The following is a 21,044-nucleotide window of genomic DNA, read 5'->3' on the forward strand; positions in this document are numbered from 1 at the left end:
GTTATCTTGCCAAAACAGAAGCCCCTGCTTAATCAGCAGAACAAGACTATTGATTAAAACACTTCTCACAATAGATTGCGCTTGGAATCTCATCTCCATACTTTGCACTTGGTAAAGTAAAATAATGAGCATAAGATAATCAAAAGAAGAGTAACAGGAGCTTGTTGGACATTGTACAGTCTGAGATTAGTGTTGCTGAGGAGTTATTCTGATGCAGTCTCCGCCCCCAGGTTTTTCTATGCCCCACAAAATCCTAGAGTGCCCCCTTCAACCAATCCTGGCCCTACACGGCACCCCTGGTTGTCGCCCAATAAAAAGTTCCCTCACCCCCCCCCCCCCCTGGGCTCTCAGCTCTCCCTCTCTGAGGTCTCGCTCCCTGCTCCCCCCCCCCCCCCCCCCCCGTGGTCGGCCATTGCCGGCTGGCTCCACGTGGTCCGAACCAAACCCCCCCCCTTCCTATAATAAAGATTTGTGTACCCCTTTGCTCGTCTGCTCTCTTCTCCGGTGCAGCCCGACACCAGACCACCTCAACAACAGATTAAAGTTTGAAAGAAAACACATTTACGTGAATAGTTCAGCCTATTTTTGAAGTAGTACATATAAGAAGTCATTCTCATGGTGGTAGGGGCTATAACTGCAGACGAAAAGATGTTCTGTCCTTCAAGTTTTTGGAAATATAAAGGACTTGTAATTGTCATTGTTACTGCTGGCCTTGTTGGTGGTGTCTGTATTTGTTAAGGCATTGCACAAAAGTTTTTGTTTCTGTTAACCCATTTTGACTCAGAAGATTACTTTCTATTAAGGTGGTGTGATTGACAGATGAGCTATCTAAGGTTCAAAGGTTCAGTGGATTGCTTATAGCATAAGTTACATAAGCAGCCAAGATGGAGCTTAAACTTCAATTATTTTGGATTCTGGAAGCTATATATTTTTTAAACTTTTAAAAATCTTTTTACTTATTTATTGGATAGAAATAGCCAAAAACCGAGAAGGAAGGGGGTGAGAAACAGAGAGGCACATGCAGTCCTGCTTCACTACTTGTGAAGCTTTCCTTCTGCAGATTGAGACCAGGGGCTCGAACCCAAGTCCTTGCACATTGTAATGTGCACTCAACCAGGTGCCCCACCACTCAGCCCCAGAATTATATTTTTTATATGTCTTCTCATTTGCAAATGATTTAGTTTATGACCATTCAAACAGTATGCTCTTATTACTGGTTTTTATACAGCTTTATTCTCAGTTTAGATAGGCAACATGCATTGTGCTCTTTTTCATTTAGTTTTAAAAGTCTAAGAAAGACTAAAACAAAGTAAAAGTCTGAGGACAAGCAACGTATTAATAGTTTGTATACTAGCATATTAATTGGTGATAATATGTGTTTACCAAATGGGTTTTCTTTATTTACACATTTTTCTTAAGACATCTGTCTTAATTTTAAAAATACTGTGCTGGGCTCCTGAGTGAGATAGTAAAGTAGTTATGCAAATAACTTTCATGCCTGTGCCTCTGAGCCCCCAGGTTCAATCCTTAGCACCACCACGAGTCAGAACTGAGCCATGCATCATAGTAAGAAAATTAAAAGAAGGAAGGAAGGAAGAGAGAGAGAGAGAGAGAAAGAAAGAGAAGAAAGAGGGTGTAGCAAACTAGCTCACTTGGATAACGTGCTGCTTTGCCATGCTTATGATCCAGATGCAAGCCCGGCCCCTACCAAATTGAAGGACGTTTTAGATTCTGTGCTGTCTTCCATTCTCTGTCTGCCTCTTTGTTTCTCTTAAAAAAGACTTCATTGTCTGTGCTCTGGGAGGTGGCGCAGTGGCTAAGGAACTAGACTCTCAAGCATGAGGTCCTGAGTTCAATCCCTGGCAGCACATGTACCAGAGTGATGTCTGGCTCTTTCTCTCTCTCCTATCTTTCTCATGAATAAAATAAATAACATAAAATAAAATGCTTCGTTGTCTTAAAGTTAACACTGAAGCTCAAGAATTTGTCCACATTGTTAACATTTATTACTGTAGCACTTTTGACCATCCAGTAATTGTTACAGCGAAGAGATTTATTAGATAGGTCTTTTAGTATTTTTCTTTTTCATATTATATGGAAAGCTGTACAATATCTGTCTTTAAATATTGCACTCTAGGGAGTCACGTGATAGTTCAGCGGGTTAAGCGCACGTGGTGCAAAGCGCAAGGATGGCAAGGATCCCGGTTCAAGCCCCTGGCTCCCCACCTGCTGCTTCACAAGTGGTGAAGCAGGTCTGCATGTGTCTCTTTCTCACCCTGTCTTCCCCTCTTCTCTCCCATTTCTCTCTGTCCTATCCAACAAGGACATCAATAACAACGACAATAGTAACTACAACAATAAAACAACAAGGGCAACAAGTGGAAATAAATAAACTTTACACTCTAGTTTTCCTCATGCAAATATTTTAATATTCTTTTACACATAGAAAGTAAAGCAATTAAACTACTAACTTCCAGGTGCTGTGATAGTTCCATGTGATAGTGGGGTTCAGTCTTGGCCTATGTACGTTGAAGGCCTGTTCCCTGTCAGGTGAAAGAAACTTAGAATTTTTTTTTTTTTTTTCACTTTAAAGCAGTGGCCTGGGAGAGGAGTCACTTCACAGGCGGTGAATCAGGTCTGCAGGCGTCTCTCTATCTCTATTCCTCTCTGTCTCCCCCTTCTGTCTCAATTTCTCTCTGTCTCTATCCAATAACAAATAGATTAATTAATTAATTAATAATTTTATAAAAAAAAAACACAATGTCCTTTGTCCTGTTTGATAAAATCTAAATTTTGTAAGTACTGGTATCAGAACTACTTCATTAACATCAGAACTAATGTTTTTATTCTTGTATTTGAACCTGCAGTCATAAACTATGTTACTGAATTGAGTTTAGCAACTTGAAGTTCTCAAGACAAATGTACTTTTCTATAGATTTTAAATAATAACAAAATTAGGAGATGTATTTAATGTGTTAGAAAGTGGTAACGCCGAAGAAGTATACAGATAATATCTAGGTGTTATTTTTCCTCTGTTTTTAATACTGTGGTGTGCACCAGTGGTTGCCATTCTCTTTTTGTCTACCCATACCAACCTTTAGGAGATCTTTGGAAATGTGATTAGTTTATTGAAAAGATATAAATGCTTGGAATTTGAGACTTCTCAGGTGATTCATAGATAATTAATTATTAGGTAGTAAATTGTGCCTCAGAAATTGCTTTGACATTATTTCTCAGGGTGTCTTTATTCCTTTGAGTTCTCTTTAAAGGCAGTTATATTTTCTCATCCTACAACTGAGACACTTTGCTGTAAAATTTATTTGGGAAGGTCGGGCAGTGTCACATCAGGTTAAGTGCACAAGGTGTGAAGCACAAGGACCGCAGTGACGATCCGGGTTTGAGGCCCCCCGCTCCCCACATGCAGGGGGGTCACTTCACAAGCAGTGAAGCAGGTCTGTAAGTGTCTTATCTTTCTCTCCCCCCTCTGTCTTCCCCTCCTCTCTCCATTTCTCTCTGTCCTATCGAACAACAACGACATCAATAACAATAATAACTACAACAACAATAAAAACGGGGAGAGAAAGACACCTGTAGACCTGCTTCACTGCCTGTGAAGCGACTCCCCTGCAGGTGGGGATTTGGGGCTTGAACCGGGATCCTTATTCGAGTCCTTGCACTTTGTACCATGTGCGCTTAACCCGCTCTGCTACCGCCAGACTCCCATTTTTCTGTTTTTATATGCAAAACTGTGCTGTGACTATACCAACAACCCAATAGTTTAGTTTTACTAATTGGTACAAATTATTTCCAAAGTTAAAAATGTTCATTATTAGCAAAATCTGAGGAAGAATGTATTTTTTCCTCTGTGGTGAAAATGACCGTGCATGTTATGTGCATGGGATTAGGAGTTACACTTATTTATTTTGAAATGTTTTTACGTATTTATTATTGGCTTGAAACAGAAATTGAGAGGGGAGGTGGAGATAAAGAGGGAGAGAGGGGGCCAGGAGGTGGTAAAAAAGTACAGAGCCAAGGACCAGTGCGCACAAGTATTGGAGGATTAGGGTTGGAGTTTCCAGCTCCCCACCTGTAGGCGGGACACTTCATAAGCGGGAAGCAGGTTTGCAGGTGTTCCCCCCCCACTTTTGCAAGGTGTACATTGATTTTTTTTTTGCAAGTTGTGCATTGCCTATTTTTTTCTTTCTCTCCCTCATCTCCCCCCCTCCGTCGCAAATTCTGTCTGCCCTATCCAAAAAATTGAAACATACAAACAAAACAAACAAACAAACGGCCTCCAGGAGCAGTGGATTCATAGTGCAGTGCAGGCACTGAGCCCCAGCAATAACCTTGGAGGCAAAAAAAAAAAAAAGAGGAAAGAGATAGATAACTGCAGCCCTGCTTCACCACTCAAGCTTTCCCCTGCAGGTGGGGTAGAAGCTGTATTTATTTGAATCTCTTGCTGCTAGAATTTATCAGTAGCTCGCATACATATTTAAAACTAGAGTAAGACTCATTAAAATTAATAAGCAAGGACATGTAAACTATTATGTCTGTCCTGTATAAATTTTATGCTTCGACTAATGATTTTCTGTGGTACTTAAAACGTGAAGTTTTATAGAGGAAACTGTATTGATAGACATGCATTTTAACTTTAAGTACCTAGATCTGTTCTTCTTTTAACCCAGTTGAAATAAGTTTAACCTACTTAAAATACAGATTGTCTGGAATCCCTCTCAAGAGTTTGTGTGCCTCATGGTCTTGGTAGGGAGCCAGGAATGCATTTCTAACAAGTATCAGTTCATACTGTTTTAAAGACCATTGTGTGAAAATAAATGGCCTAGCTGCCGTTTGCTCATCTTTACAAGTGTAATTGAAAATATGGTCAACAGTTTGAAAGTCGAAATGTTTAAAATATATCTAGTATTTATTTTCTTTCTGGTGTACAACAGTTGTTTTTTCCAATTAAAGTCATACTTACCAAAACTTTTTTTTTTTTGCTTTGCTCCTACTCATATTTATTTATTACTAATGATTTATGAGACAGTTATCACAGAAGTACAATTTCTGGGGGTGAGATGGTGAAGCACCTGGTTGAGTGCATACATTTGCCATGTGCAGGGTCCCAGGTTCTAGGTCTCTGTCTCTGTCCAAGATAAATAAATAAAAAGTAAAGTCAATTTCTTTTTTCCCCATTTTGTTGCCCTTGTACAATATTTTGTACATACTTAACATTTCCACATAACAATACAATCCCCACTAGGCCCTCCTCTGTCATGGTCTTCCAGGAACTGTGAACCTTCCCCACCACCACAGTCTTTTACTTTGGTTCAATACATCAGTATTTTTCTGTTTTTATTTGTTTTTAATTAATTAATTAATTTTCTCTTTTGTTGCTCTTGTTTTTTTATTGTTGTAGTTACTATTGTTGTTATTGATATGGTCGTTGTTGGATAGGACAGAGGGAAATGGAGAGAGGAGGGGAAGACAGAGGGGGAGAGAAAGACAGACACCTGCAGACCTGCTTCACTGCTTGTGAAGCGACCCTCTCTGCAGGTGGAGAGCCTGGGCCTTGGACTGGGATCTTTCCACCCGTCCTTGTGCTTTGCACCATGTGCGCTTAACCCACTGCGCTACTGCCCAACTCCCTAATGTCAATTTTTTATCTTCATGTGATAGGTGTCTTTATACCACACTTAATATTTAAAAGAATAAATAATCAACCACTGTAGGCTTTTGACAGAGTGAATTTTCATAGTATGGCCAAAGCATACTGACGCTTTAGTCATTAATACAGTTAAGTACCAAATCATCACTGATAAAGATGTGTTTCTTGGGGGCCGGGGCGCGGAGGGAGGAAAGTCATATAAGGAACTATTTCTAGGCATGAGAATCCAAACCTCTGAATGCCTTTCCGTGGCTAGTTAGTTAGTTGTGACTTTTCATTTTCATTAGAATGAAGGCAGAAAGCTAAATAGTTGATGGAATTTATTTTGTTTCTGTTTCTAGTTTCTTTCCACTCTGTTTTCTTAAATTTATACTTTTACCAACAGCCTACTGGGCAAGGAATTACCAAATTTGTTTTATTATGAACAACTCACATTGGACGTTTCTATTTTTCTTGTGTTCTCATACTTCTCTTTGTGTGTGTGTGTGTGTGTGTGTGTGTGTGTGTCTGTCTCTCTCAGCTCAGGCTTACAGTGATTCTGGGGACTGAACCTAAGGTCTTGGTGAAAATCTTTTTAGCATAGCTGTCATGCTATCTTCCTCATCCCTTTCTCATACATTTTATATTTAGAAACCTAAGGCTGAATAAAGCCTTATGATTAATTCATAGTGGTGTGCACATCTCTAATTTTGTTTCCATCTTTTGCTACTGAAAAGGCTTAGATGTTTTTCACGAATCAAGGAACTGGTCCATAAATCTAATACGCTTTATTATGTAATTTTAAATTGAAGTAATGTTAAACTGCGGCACTTTTTTTAGTTGTTCGGGTTCATAACTCTTCAAATTTATGTTATCAAACCAGATTCATTGCCACTATACCAGTAGCCTTCTTCACTCTTTACTGACATTGCCGTCCTCATATCCCTGTGGCAACATCATTTCTGCAGTCAGAACCCAAGGGTTTGTTTGCTTGCTTGCTTGCTTGCTTTATTCGGTTCCTTTGCTTTGTTTCTTGCTAGTCCATGTATGAGTGAAATCACCTGATATTTACCTTGTCCCATTTGACTTACTTGTTTAGTATAATCCTGCCCAGTTCGATTCATACTATTTCACATAGCAAAAATTTGTCTTGTGTTCAAATATATATATGTGTGTGTGTGTGTGTGTGTGTGTATTGCACATCTTTTTTAATACTAATTGACATTCCTTTATATAAATTTTGACTACACATCTGTATATTCTGACGTTTTACTGTGCATTTAAAGTAACAGTGCATTGTAACATATAAGTCTTAGGTGTGATGTGTACAATTGAAAACCATAATGTGTATATATATCCTACACTAAGTTTACTTTAGTCCTTTTGCTGAGTTAAAGTTGTCTCATAAAGCAGAAATAGAACAAAGAATATAACTTTTGTAACCATTTGATAACATACCACTTGCTATATGACATAGCATTGCTAGCACTTAACTTTTTTTTTATTGTATCATACTAATTGCTTAAAGAAATATGAATTGATTCTGTGTTACGTAGTTCATTTTTTTTTCCCCTTTTATCTCCATCCAGGTGCAACAATCGAACACAATGTATCGTAGTTACTGGGTCAGATGTATTTCCTGATCCATGTCCTGGAACATACAAATATCTTGAAGTTCAGTATGAATGTGTCCCATATAGTAAGTATGAAAGTTATATTTTTCACTTTCTCCAGCATTCCTCATCGATGCTGCAATACAACACTTGTGAAAGAAGCATATGTTGATGGCCTACCAAACCATTATGCATGCAGAGCACAACAGACTTGGGCCTCCAATTAGCTTCATGAAGTGTGGAAGGAAGCCATCGTGCGATGCTGGCCAAGTGTCTGTCTGTGTTCTTAAGTGTTTGGCTTTTAAGGCTAGTGTTTTTCCAGAAAACAAACTTGAATTAGCTATTCAATAGGGCAGATAGAAATCTGTACTTTTGCCCACTACCAGTTGCTGACAAATTAGTTTGGCTCACGGTTCTCTAAAGAAGGAATTGACTTCAGTTTTAATCGTGAGCTACTTGAACGACTACCTGCTGTTGTGGTAACTTTAGTGCCTGGTAAAAGCTACCATTGCAGTAACTGAGGCCAGTGCTTTCTTTCTTGTTCCCGTGCTCTTAAGGAAACACTTCTTTTTACATTCGGTGATGAAATAATATTAAATAAAATAGAACCTGGCTTATACTTCAGTGTATAACATTCATCTAATTTGCAACATTCCTTTATAAGATTCTTTAGAAGAATATTTAAAATTCAGTGGCAAACTTTATATAAGTGGGTTTCAGTTAATGTTCTAATTCTCTGTAATTTTTCTTCTAATCTCAGTTCATATTCATTCATACCTGTTTTCTCTACTTTCAGTAGGAAAAAACATTTTAGAAATCTAAAAGCTTCAGTATGAAACCTAATTTGTGTAAACTAGTTTGCTTGCTAGTATTCTTATCTTTTTTTTTTCTTTGCAGAAATGTGTCATATCACCTTAATACTGATGCATTTCAATTAAAACTTACGGAGTAGCCGTTTTGTTGATTTGAGATAGCATTTGTGTACTTCCTTGCTAAAGATCAATTTAATTTTTTATAGAACCTCAAAAATTAGATCCCTTGTCACAGGAAAATCATGTGCAAACTATCGTTGTTTGCAAATCCAAAAAACTGCATCCTGATAGGTATATGTTAAAATGATTGTATACATCCTTGTACATTTTATTCAAGAAGCCTCTCCTCTCTGCCCACAGTTTTGATAAATTGGCTTTTTGTGGGGTATGAGTTAATTGTCAGACACAGATTATCTTTTCTTTTATCCATGCTCTGTGTTCCTGTTTCGCAGTGAAATGGATGTTTTTTTTATGTTTTCAGTATTTTCTATACCATTTGTAGGATTTGGAAGATAACTGAGTGCACTGAACCTTACATCATTTCTCTTGTGTCTAGTGGTGGTGGCTTACATAATCATTCTCCTGTACCACTAGAGGAACATTGTATTCTTTTACTCTAACCAACATTTTGTTCCATAAAGTCAACTTTCACTTGAATTTATCATGGTTTCTATCCTCAAATTAGAAAAGGAGCACAGCATCCATTCCCAAACAATGGAATCAGTCAGAGCTGCCAAGAATTGTCTTTCTGGAACCAGTTCCTGTATCCTACCCTATAGACCAAGAACAGTGTTAAAGCAAATATTATTTTCAGACTTTTGAGTTATATTTCTTACGCTGTTTAAGAAAGAAAAAATGTGGATATCTTCTGGAACTTCTAACTTTCAAAATTTTACTTTTCCAGTTCTCCAGAAGTATTGTACATTGTGCACTAAACTTGCAAATAGCTATACTCAGAGAAGTATTTGTCCTTTTTAGTTTTTATCCTTTACAATAAAACCCAGTAATTAATGTTCTGTTATCTTTCTAGATGCTTGCACGAGGCAGAAATAAGTCTATGTATTTTTTTTTCCAATTACTTCTTGTTAAGTTATATAAATGAATGTATTTCCTATATACCGTACAGTAGTGACACACTATAAATTCCACAATTTTCACTAACATTCAAGTTTAACATAGAAGATCTTTTTGAATTGATCTGATCCAACGACTATGTGTTCTATTATCTCTTTTCCTCATTTTCATCTCCTTTTGCTTACTTATTTTCTGCATACTATATCATCTTTCACTCTCCCTTTGATTTTTAGACCTTTTTTTTTTCATCTCTTGTTTAGCAATGTCTTTGTACTTTGAAACATTTGCATAAACCCCTTTTCTACTTTACTGGACAGTAATTGCTGTCAGATATCATTTGCCCTCTGTCATTTACCCCTGGCTTTATGCCAGTGTTTGTGACACTTCAAGAAATTTTACGCAATTCCTGAAAATGTTATAACACCTTTGCTTAATAGAATCTATGTGGAATGTTGTCTGTTTTACTTTGCATGTTTATAGTCAGGATCATGTATTATATGTAACATTTATACTTGCTTAGATAGTATCTGTGTCAGTAGCATGTGTATACAAGCATCTTGCATCTACTGTCATTAACAGAAGTTTTAGTGATTGAACATGTCAACTTAAATGAAATCATAACAATCTTGTGGAATAAAGAATAAACAGACTAGGATTTTGTATGTTATAGGAAAAAAATGGTTTTGGTTTTAGTCCCTTTTTGTAACAACTTACTAAATTATAAAAACAATGCCATAATTGTCGCTACACATTGTATTTGATCAAAATAGCCATCACGATTGATTAAGACACAGCTCTTGAATAAAGATGAGGCTATCCAAAATGAAATAGTGTGTCACTTCAGATACAGAGTATGTAGGCTGTAGTTTGTTTGGGTTAATTTCTTGTCTTGCCTTTGTCTTCCACTGATGTTAGTAATTCGTATTTATGTTTAGTCTATCAAATAGTAAATGTATTGTTTGAAGTGGCTTATGCAGTCCCTTAAGTTGCAGTATATATTTGGCATGTGATGGAGAATGTTAAAATTTCATTAATATGACTGTATTCTTTATTCTTCTGTGTTGAAAGAATTTTCAGTAATTTGACAGATACCTGTCCTTCAAGCTGCATTGAGAGTATAATATAAGACTTTGTGTTTTGGGTTATCTCTATCAGGTGTGATTTAGCAATCATCAGAGGTCTTACTTGATTTATTTTTATCTAAAGTGTTTACTTCACAGTTTTCAGAATTAAAGAATATACATAATTCATGCCCATTTCTTAATAGAAATAAGATTAATATATATGTTATTATTATATATATATTATTTCTTAATATAAATAGTATAATATATATTATCACTTCATTCACGGACAAGTGAAAAATCTACCTATTTAGTTTTTTTCCCCCCCAGAAACTGCACTGTCATTTTAGTGGCTTGATCACAGATTAAAACCGACCCATTTTCAATTGGAGAAACTAAAATATACCTTTCACATACTTTATTGAACTTGTTTTAGAATTGTGGCATATTTAAAATATATTGTTTCCACCCTTTACCTTTTACTTACTGATTTTGACAAAATGATCCTTTCCTAGAAAAAAAATATCGCAACTGCATATAAATGTAATCTGAGCAGCCATGACCTTAATGACTTCTCTTAGCCTCATTTCTCCTACCATGTCCTGCTGTTATTGAATGTAAGCAGGTGTACTCTTGTTCTTCATTTTAGGACTAGTAGCTTATAAAAGAAAAAAAAAAGCTTCATGTCAGTAGTAAATTTCTTCTTTTTACTGAATGCAGTCAGACTTGCACATTATAGAGCAAGTATGTTTCCTGAAAGTGATTAATAGAGCAGCTTGGATGGGGAAGGTGGAGAATTATTGTAAAAGTTTCTATGCTATTCCTATGGCAAAAAAAAATATATATATATATATATATATATATCTGTGTGATATGCTTTTCCCCAAGGTATTTCAGGAGGTCAGCGTTTAATTTTGATGAATTGTTGTAATTTTGAAAAAATTAATCAAGCTAAGACATCTTAATGAAAATCTGCAACTACAGTATCTTTGAATAATCAGTTTGAAGATACTGTATTAACATACCCTAATGAATTTTAATAAGGATAGAAGGGGAAGCACAGATATTAATCTGGTCACTTTATGAAATTCTGGCAACATACTTCAGAACCTACATATAATCTAAAATAGTGGTTTATGGTTTGTAGTTTTTAGAACAGTATTTACCAATAAGAATCTTATATAGTACTCTCCCATCTGCACAATCCACTTATTAAACTTTTGGAGGTAGGAATTTTTTTCTCATGTAACTTTACGAATCAGGTTTGTTTTATGAAAGCATTTACCTTTTGGGGAGGGTCTGTGGAGTCAAGGTATTTGCTTTGAATGCTCGATATGGTTGTTGCATGCCAGCTTGCTGTCTGTGTTAATTGATGATGGTAGACAATATCATAATGAGCTAACCATGATTCTTTCTTCCTTTTTCTCCTTGCCTACTGTGCTTGCTTTTTCCTTGTATGTATTTTGCTTACTTGTTTTTATTAGACTTAGTTTTACAAATTTGAGATATGTGATAAAGAGAACCTAAGTGTTTTTTTTTTTAAATAAAGTAAATATATAAGCTTAAATTTACTAATACTTAATGAGAAAGAAAGGAGCTACCTTATTTCCACCCTTCAAAATCCTTACTGGGGAAGGGGAGGACATTTTTATGTCTGTTTGAAACGGAGGCATTTATTAATGATCAAGATTAATTTCCTAGAGATAGAAAGCAATAGAAAAATCTAATATGAACAGAGATGCATAAATAGATATATATTACATAAATATGATTGAATAATGTTAAATGCTACTCTATCAGTGTTCCCTAAATTGGACTTAAACTCCAGAAATGATTTGTCATTCTCACAAATACATTTTCGTGTTGTTAGCACGCCTAATTTTAAAATGGGGGTGACATTCCTGCGCATGCATCTGTGTCTGTAGCTTAAAGTTGAATAAGAAGGCTGAGTCACTTTGAAAAGGCAAGGGTATGTTTACAATGCATTAGTGAAGAGTTTCATTATTTATTCAGGTACACTAAGTGAAGCAACATGCCAACATATTTGTATTGCCTCCTTAATCTACTACAATGATTGATCTGTGTTCTTTTATGTAACTTTAGAATCTTTCTCCTGCTAGGTATTCCTGTTGTGTGTTTCTCTTTATCCAAAGTAGTGCAGCTCTTATTCTTCCTATATTTAGCATCTATTACAAATTCAGTCTTAGGCTCTAATAGTCAATCTATTTTAATCTTTTTTTCTTTTTTTCCTTGCACTTTTTTATTTTTCTTCCGATGCTTAAAATAGAAGTGGAGCAAAAAGGTAAATAATGTATACAGAACCCCAGCTCCTTGTTATGTGCCATATGGATGTTCCCTCCGCCCTTCCCTTTCCCCACAACACTCCTGACAGTAAGGTATTCAACCGGACTCACTCATAAAAATGCACCTCATACACAAATCAACTATTTGCAGTGAAATTAGATGATTCCCAATGATGGGGTGGAAATTGTGAAGGCATCAAGGGGGAGCTGCCTTTCTCTGTTTCTTTTTTTACCCTTTACCTCCTTTCTTTCTTTCTTTCTTTCTTTCTTTCTTTCTTTCTTTCTTTCTTTCTTTCTTTCTTTCTTTCTTGACACCCTTGGGCATTTTATTATGAAAGTATTGTCTTACCTGGCTTCCAGAACCTTCTCTATAACATTCCATGGTTACAGAGTCTCCTGGTTATTTCATTTCTGCTTTTCTTTTCTCTGCTCCTAATCATATTTTCCTATTGTTTATGCTCCTTCAGTGGAAGCATTTTTGTTTTCAGTCTAACATCTGTTAAAAGATCCAAATAAGCCTTCACATTTTTTTTTATTTGCTTTATTATAGTGGTTTGTTTTTGAAGCCTTTATATAATGGGCTTGGGGAGGAAAGTGTACTAAGTCTGGACTAAGTTATTTTGTACACTATTATGCACAAAGCAGAGTTTTAGAGGAGAATTTACAAAGTATAAGATTAAAAACCATAACAAAATGTAAATTGTTAGCCAGTGATGGATGATCTTAAACCCGGGTTTGTTCTTATAGTCGTAAACCCCAGCAACTTTGTATGTGGGTGCATTAATTATGCTAACAAGAGGAAAGAAGGATAGTTGCTGTGGTATTCAGACTATATTCTGTAAAATTGGATGCTAACATAATGAATTGATCTTTTGATTTGTGATCATTGAGACTGTGTATAAAACTTTGACATGCTTAATTCCTGTCTTTCTTTCTTTCTTTTTTTTTTTTTTGTGGCTATTAGTATTTGTGTGCCCAGGGACCTTGAAAGCAATCGTGGACTCACCATGCATCTATGAAGCTGAGCAAAAGGCAGGTGCTTGGTGCAAGGACCCTCTTCAAGCTGCAGATAAAATTTATTTCATGCCCTGGACTCCTTATCGTACTGATACTTTAATAGAATATGCTTCTTTGGAAGATTTCCAAAACAGTCGCCAAACAACTACATATAAACTGCCAAATCGAGTTGATGGTACAGGATTTGTGGTATATGATGGTGCTGTTTTCTTTAACAAAGAAAGAACACGAAATATTGTGAAGTTTGACTTGAGGACTAGAATTAAGAGTGGAGAGGCGATAATTAACTATGCCAACTATCATGATACCTCTCCATATAGATGGGGCGGAAAGACTGATATCGACCTTGCAGTTGATGAAAATGGCTTATGGGTCATTTATGCCACTGAACAGAATAATGGAATGATAGTTATCAGCCAACTTAATCCATATACTCTTCGATTTGAAGCAACGTGGGAGACTGTATATGACAAACGTGCTGCATCGAACGCTTTTATGATCTGTGGAGTCCTCTATGTCGTCAGATCCGTTTACCAAGACAATGAAAGTGAAACAGGCAAAAATGCAATTGATTATATTTATAATACCCGATTGAACCGAGGAGAATATGTGGATGTTCCCTTCCCCAACCAGTACCAATATATTGCTGCAGTGGATTACAATCCAAGAGATAACCAACTCTATGTGTGGAACAATAATTTCATTTTACGATACTCCCTAGAGTTTGGTCCACCTGATCCTGCCCAAGGTAAGAATGTTGGTGGCTAATGCCTGTGTTTTTTGTTTTTTGTTTTTTGTTTTTGCCTCCAGGGTTATTGCTGAGGCTCAGTGCCTGCACTACGGATCCACTGCTCCCAGAGGCCGTTTTTTCCATTTTGTTTCCCTTGTTGTTGTCATTATTATTCTCATTGCTGTTGTTGTTGGATAGGACAGAGACAATTCGAGAGAGGAAGGGAAGACAGGACAGAGGGGGAGAGAAAGATAGATACCTGCAGACCTACTTCACTGCCCATGTAGTGCCCCCCCCCCCACAGGTGGGGGAGCTGGGGGCTCAATTGCGCTTCATGGCCAAGTACACTTAACCTGCTGCACTACCACCCGAAAAGCATAATGTTGACATGATTCTTTTTTTTCCCCTGTTTATTTCCCCCCTATTTGCATGGTTAGAAATGATAATGTTGCTGCATTTTATGTTAAAAATAGCGACAGTGATACTTTGAGAAGGGAGGGAAAGATTAAGAGGGATAGAGATAGAGAGACACCTGTAGCCCGACTTCACCATTCTTGAAGCTTTCTCCCTGCAGGTGGGGACCAGGGGCTTGACTGGGGTCCTGGCACACTGTAATTTGAGCGCTTCACCAAGTGCTGGTACCACTGCCTGGCCCCTTCCTGATTTTTTTTCAGTTAAATTTTTACTTCAGAAAGTTGTGACACTCGTCAGTGTAGTTATTCATTACTAAAAATATAACATCAACTACAAACCTGTTAGTTAGCCTTGTATTTTTTTTTTTCTCCTACCTGACTTCTGAATTGATCACAATCTATGTGCAGACCTTTTAACTTCTTGGCGCCAGTGGTTAAGGGAAATGTGTGTTAGGAAGTCCCAGGAGAATTGCTAGGCTTGACGTGCAATGCCATGCATATGTGTTCTGAAACTTTGGCGTCTCCTCGCTGGGTAGGAAAGAGAGCCATGCAAATATTTTCCAGATCTTCATGTAAAAGTCTGCAGTTTTATTTTCTGATAAGCTAGTGACTGCTTTAGCTCACTATTTCTGTAACTTTAAACTGTCACACAAGAACAAAACATTACGTGATAGCAAGTGATTTGTGTTCTCTTTAATAACTTTATAGAAGATTATTATTTTTCTTTAAAGGATTATTTATAAAGTAATAGTAAGTCTTTAGAAACATGTTAACTGTATCATTGAGTTCAGTTCTGTGAAAAACATGTTTTGAGGGTAAATTAAATGACTCATTAAAACATGAATTAACATATGATAAAAGAATAACCGATTTTAGAACTTACAGTAATTATAAGTCCTTCCTATTTGAATATATTTATCTTTTAAAGGTATGAGTTAATATTTCAGTTTACTTAGTAGTTAATTGGAATTTTCAAGTTATGAAGTCATTTCAAAAATCATCATTAAGTTATTTTATTTATTGACCAAAATGATTTTGGTTTGAATTACAACAGTAGTGTTTCAGTTGTTATATGTTTAATAGTTAAAACCATTCATGGCATGATAACTATGTTCATAGTATCTTATGATCATTTATTTAGAAATTCTTTTTTTTCCCCAGTATTTTGCCCATAGGCTTTGCTATATAGATTTGTCTAAGGAGAACTCCAAGAACTGATATTATAATGTATTGATCTTTGTGTTAGTCAGTTTTGTATTATATTGACTGTACATCTGTTAGATTTAACTTAAGTGCAGCTAAATTTGTTCCAATAGAAGGGGAAGGGGAAAAAAGAGAGAGACAGAGAAAAGGAACCAGGGAGATAGCATAACATTTTAGGACACCAACTTACTTGCTTGCAAGAAGCCCCAAGACTCACAGGTATAACCCTCAGCACCAACTTAGGCTAGAACTGAATAGTCCTGTTTTCTCTCTCCCCCACTTCCATTTGTTTTATCTTTTCTTATTCTCTCATACAATAATCAAATATGCAGAATTTGAAAATGAAGTACTTATTTAAAGTGTAAATTCATAATCTGGCAACATCTGAAAAATCATGAACAGAAATCATGGACAGGATCACTGCTCCATTAACTTGCCACAAAATATTTCACTAAATTCAAGATGAGTAATAATTTTATTTTCTACATATGACTTATAGTAAATAATTTGATTCATTTCAAATGAATAGATCTTTAAAAATTTAAATGATTTTTGGATAGATCTGTTGCCAGCTTTGAAAATGAAAGCTTAGCCATATTTGTAACTGTTTCTACAATTGTGTTTTGTTATCCAAAATAGTCCTTTACTAATCACAGGAAATGTAAATTAATATTTGACTCCCTGCTAAATTCTTGGTGGTAAAATGTTTTATCTGACGTAAATTCCCCTCGCTGCCATTTGAACCATATTCTGTCCGATTGACCAATTGATCGATCTATCATCTTATGTTTTTGCCAGCTCCCATCTCACCGTGAAAATATGTAGTCATAACTATATGCATGTATATGGAACTTTGCAGAACTATTCTTGCTTATAAATTTAGCTCACAGTAGTAAATGACTACCAGCTATTGAGAAAATAGATTAAAAAACTGATAAGCTAAAAAAACCAGGTTTGTGTGTAGCATAAAACAGTGTTTGACTGGTTTGGCTGAAAGTTACGCGGTCTTAGACTTGCTGTCAACTGTGTGGCCCGCACATACATCTTTCTATAAAATTATGTACCGCTTGCATTTTTTTTACTGTGTATGATTTCATAGCATATCAACTTCAATACTATTATCCATTTATAAATTCAAGCTTTATCATTCCCAACAGTGAAAGCATATTATTTCTTTGCCACAATCATGATTTTCACAATAAAAAGTTTTTTTTTCCTTAACCTTTTAGCTTTATGTGAATTCTACAGCACTAACTTGCCCTGTTTTCCTCGATTCTATCACCTTTGCCCATTGAATGAGTGTGGGAAAAATCTTTTTGAGCCTTCTTTTTACCACCTTTCTAATCTCTTAATCTGAAATGTTTTGTATTTCTGTAATCTATAAATTTGATTATCAAAACATGATATTTTAGGTTTTAACCATTCCTGAACATATTGTCTTAGGGTAATTATGAAGTATGACATTTCAGTCACACAAGGAAAGGTTTAAAGGAAGGATTTAGCTAAAACAACCCATTTTTTGAAAGGTCTTCCTACTGGTTCTGTGTACTTAGTAAAAAAAGATTACCATTTTTTAAGCAGTTAATTAAAAATAAAGCTATTAAATGTTCATTTTTACTGCCACCAGGATTATCGATGGGATTCAGTGCCTGCGCATAAATTCACCACTCCCAGTAGCCACACTATTTCCTTCCTTCCCTCCCTTTCTTTCTTCCTCCCCCTTCCCTTTCCCCTCCTTCCTCCCTTTCCTTCCCTCCCTTCCTTCCTTCCTTCCTTGCTCACCCTCCCTCTCCGCTCTCTTCTCCTCCCCCTCTTCTTTCTTCCTTAATAGGATAGAGAGAAATTGAGCGAAGAGGGAGACAGAGATGGAGAGAAACAGGCACCTATAGCACTGCTTCGCCACTTTTGAAGTTTTCCTCTTTGCAAGTGGGGACTGAGGGCTTGAACCTTGATCCTTGTGCATGATAATTTGTACTCAACTGGGTTTGCCACCACCTGACCCAGTTTACATTAACAAGCTACAGACTAATTCTAGTTGGGATTCAATATGAGGGAAACACTGCCCTTAGTACAAATCAATGTTGTTTTTAATAATTTTATGTAGGGAAATATCGTAGCAAATAATAACTTTATAGTACAAATTGCCACAGTAAATTGAATTACACTGAATATAATATTTATTTATTTTTATTTTTTCCCCAATCAGAGCACTGCTCAGCTCTGGCTTTTTTGGTGGTCCTGGAGATTGAACCTGGGAGCTCAGAGCCTCAGTCATGAAAGTTGTTTGTATGACTATTATGCAATTATGCCAGCTCTGTTAAATATTATTTGTTGTTCTAACGTCTTAACATTGCCTTCCCACATCCTTTCATCGAAGCACAGTATTGGTTAAATGAGGGCCTATTACTTTGCAAGATGTCAATCTTTTCCAAAGTCTGAATTTTTTTTTTCTGGTTTACTTAGAAAAATCAGTATTTAAGAGTCTAAAGGAGTGACCTTAAACAAATAGCTTAATTCATCGAATCTGTAAAAGGGGGTGAATTTTTTTATTATTTTACCTCCAGGGTTATCACTGAGGCTCTGTGCCTGCACCAGGAATCAATCCACTGCTCCTGGAGGCCTTCCTCCACCCCTTTTGTTGTCCTTGTTTTATTGTTGTTGTGGTTATTATTATTGTTGTTATTGCTGTCCTTGTTGGATAGGACAGAGAGAAATCGAGAGAGATGGGGAAGACAGAGGAGGGGAGAGAAAGACACCTGCAGCTGCAGACCTGCTTCACTGCTTGCGAAGCAACTCCCCTGCAGGTGGGGAGCTGGGGGCTTAAACTGGAAGCAGTGAGCACTTAGCTTCACGCCAGCACTTAACCTGCTGTGCTCCCACCAAAAGGAGGAGAATCTTAGTACCTACTTCATAGAGTTCTGAGAAGGATTAGGTGAAATGATCCAAGGTACTGAATGATCCACTTGACAACTGCTACATAAATGATGTGCAAGTGAAATCTTCATCCTTATCACTATTAGATTTTACCTCTGGAAAGAAATGCTAATGATCAGAAATACCTCTGTATTTCTACCTTCATCAGAAAAAAGGTTATTTGCTTGAAGTTTCTACACTTCAACCTTTAAAAAGTCCAGTTGTCCTTCAGAAAGTTAATTTTTGTGTTCATTTTTATGCTATCCCAATATTTTGTTGACTTGCCTTTGAAAATATACTGATTTCTTTTATACATCTTTTTGATGGAGCAAAGATAGGGAAATTTATTTTAAAAGCTATGGCAATTGGTACCAGCATTTCATAAAATTTTGTAGATTTAATAGGGTTCATGTTATTACCTATCTTCACTCATTTATTACCGATGCTTAGCTTACACATCATTTATTGTAGTATTGTTAATGTATATTTCAGTGATTAAATGTGTAGTAATTAGCACAGTGTCATGGGATGCATATGGTGGTATAATACTAAGCCACTTTGCTCTGCCCTTTTCTCGTTTTTTTTTTTTTTCTTCTCTGACTCCCTTTCCACTTTTAAGATTTGATTCAGTGGCAGTCATTTGACACTTCTGCAAAGATTGTGATGCTTTTGACAAATGTTAATTGAGAAAGCATTGAAAACCTGGCTGCATTGTAATCAAAAGAAAATTACAGAGGTTTAACAAGATGTCAGGGAAGTGCTTTACAGAACAAGACAGACAGGTTTGAATAGGCTTCTGTAGCAGCTGGCTAGGCATGATGTTTGACTGATATACACGCATTTCCTCTCTGGTCAATAAATTAAGCCCTGGAAATAAAACACATGCTTAAGAAGTTCCTCTGCAGAGAGAAAGAAAAAAGGTGTCTGCGGTACGTAGCCCACTTTTGATAATGACAAGTTTCTCAATACTAAAGAATTAGACACAAATGCATTCTAACTAATTTTCTGATGAACTTAAAATACTCCATCAATAGTATCAGAATTATATGAACAAATATTTATAGATTGGAGCTTATAATATTAAACATGAATGACAATATGAACTTAATGCTAGCTTCAGTGTTCTTATCTGCTTCTTACATATAGTAAAAACATAAAATACATGAATGTTTTGTGTCAATGACAGTATGAACTTAATGCTCTAGTAGGTTCAGTGTTGTTTTTTATGTATAGAGAGAACATAAAATAAGTTAATATTTTATAAGATTATTTGAAAGTAGTTTTATTTACTATATTCAATAAATTTAAATACAAGCTTTCATATCTAGACAGTTTTTAAGAGCTAGTAATCTATAAATGTCCATAACATTTTAATATGACCACCAAACAGATTTTAAATGATAGCGTCAACATTTTTGTGACAGAATTTTTTTTAAAGATTATATTTATTGTGTGAAGAAGGGGCCTTCCTGCATACATGCCCATTTCACCACTCTTAGGCTGACCTTTTCATGCTTGCCAGGGATTGAACCAGGACCATGCTTGTCATTGGTGAGCTGCTTCTTAGTTACCGTGTATGTGTGTGTGTGTTTAATTTAAACTAAACATATTAATAAGGCAAACATTACAGTCTTTTTTTTTACTGTAACCAAGAGGATTTGACAGTTTAGATACTACTGGAAGCTAATGATGACAGTTTAGACCCCCCCCCAAAAAAAAAAAATCTTCTGCTTTTTTTTTTTTTTTTTAATCAGAGCACTGCTTAACTCTGGTTTATGGTATGGGGGATTGAAACTGGGACTTTGGAGCCTCAGGCATGAGAGTCTGTTTGCATATCCATTATGCCATCTACCACACCCAAACCTCTGCATTTAAATATGCAGCTGTAATGTACTTGTTTACCAAAGCACTGCTCAGCTCTGGTTTATAATAATATGAGGAATTGAATCAGAGACCTTGGAGCCTTCAGGCTTGAGAGTCACTTTGCATAGCCATTATACTATCTTCCACACTCAGTAGTTCTTTTTATACTCTCTGATAAGGGTCTGTAAGTGGAGCAAACTTTGAAATCAGCATAATTTGATCTGACTTGTTTAAGTGATCACATTATAGTGTCTGACCGAAATTGGTTGCTTTTTTTTTTTTTTAATGTATGTTTTCAAACGTAAAGATCTTGAAGCCCCGGATGTTTCCCTACTACTAAACTGTACAAGCATATCAAACTTATCTTCTGTTTAAATCTAATCAGGCATGCTCAG

At 36.2% G+C, this 21,044-nt stretch overlaps 1 protein-coding gene across 13 annotated transcripts in view; it reads left to right on the plus strand.

The window, feature by feature from the left end:
* Positions 1-21,044, plus strand: part of ADGRL2 (adhesion G protein-coupled receptor L2) — a 198,207-nt gene that overhangs the window by 138,419 nt on the left and 38,744 nt on the right. For all 13 annotated transcript variants that reach the window (XM_060202231.1, XM_060202230.1, XM_060202235.1 and 10 more), the window contains exons 4-5: positions 7,234-7,343; positions 13,475-14,275. In XM_060202231.1, the coding sequence (XP_060058214.1) occupies positions 7,234-7,343; positions 13,475-14,275 (911 nt within the window). The remainder of the gene's footprint in view (positions 1-7,233; positions 7,344-13,474; positions 14,276-21,044) is intronic.

Source organism: Erinaceus europaeus, chromosome 11 (assembly GCF_950295315.1).
Source record: "Erinaceus europaeus chromosome 11, mEriEur2.1, whole genome shotgun sequence".
Lineage (NCBI taxonomy): Eukaryota > Metazoa > Chordata > Mammalia > Eulipotyphla > Erinaceidae > Erinaceus > Erinaceus europaeus.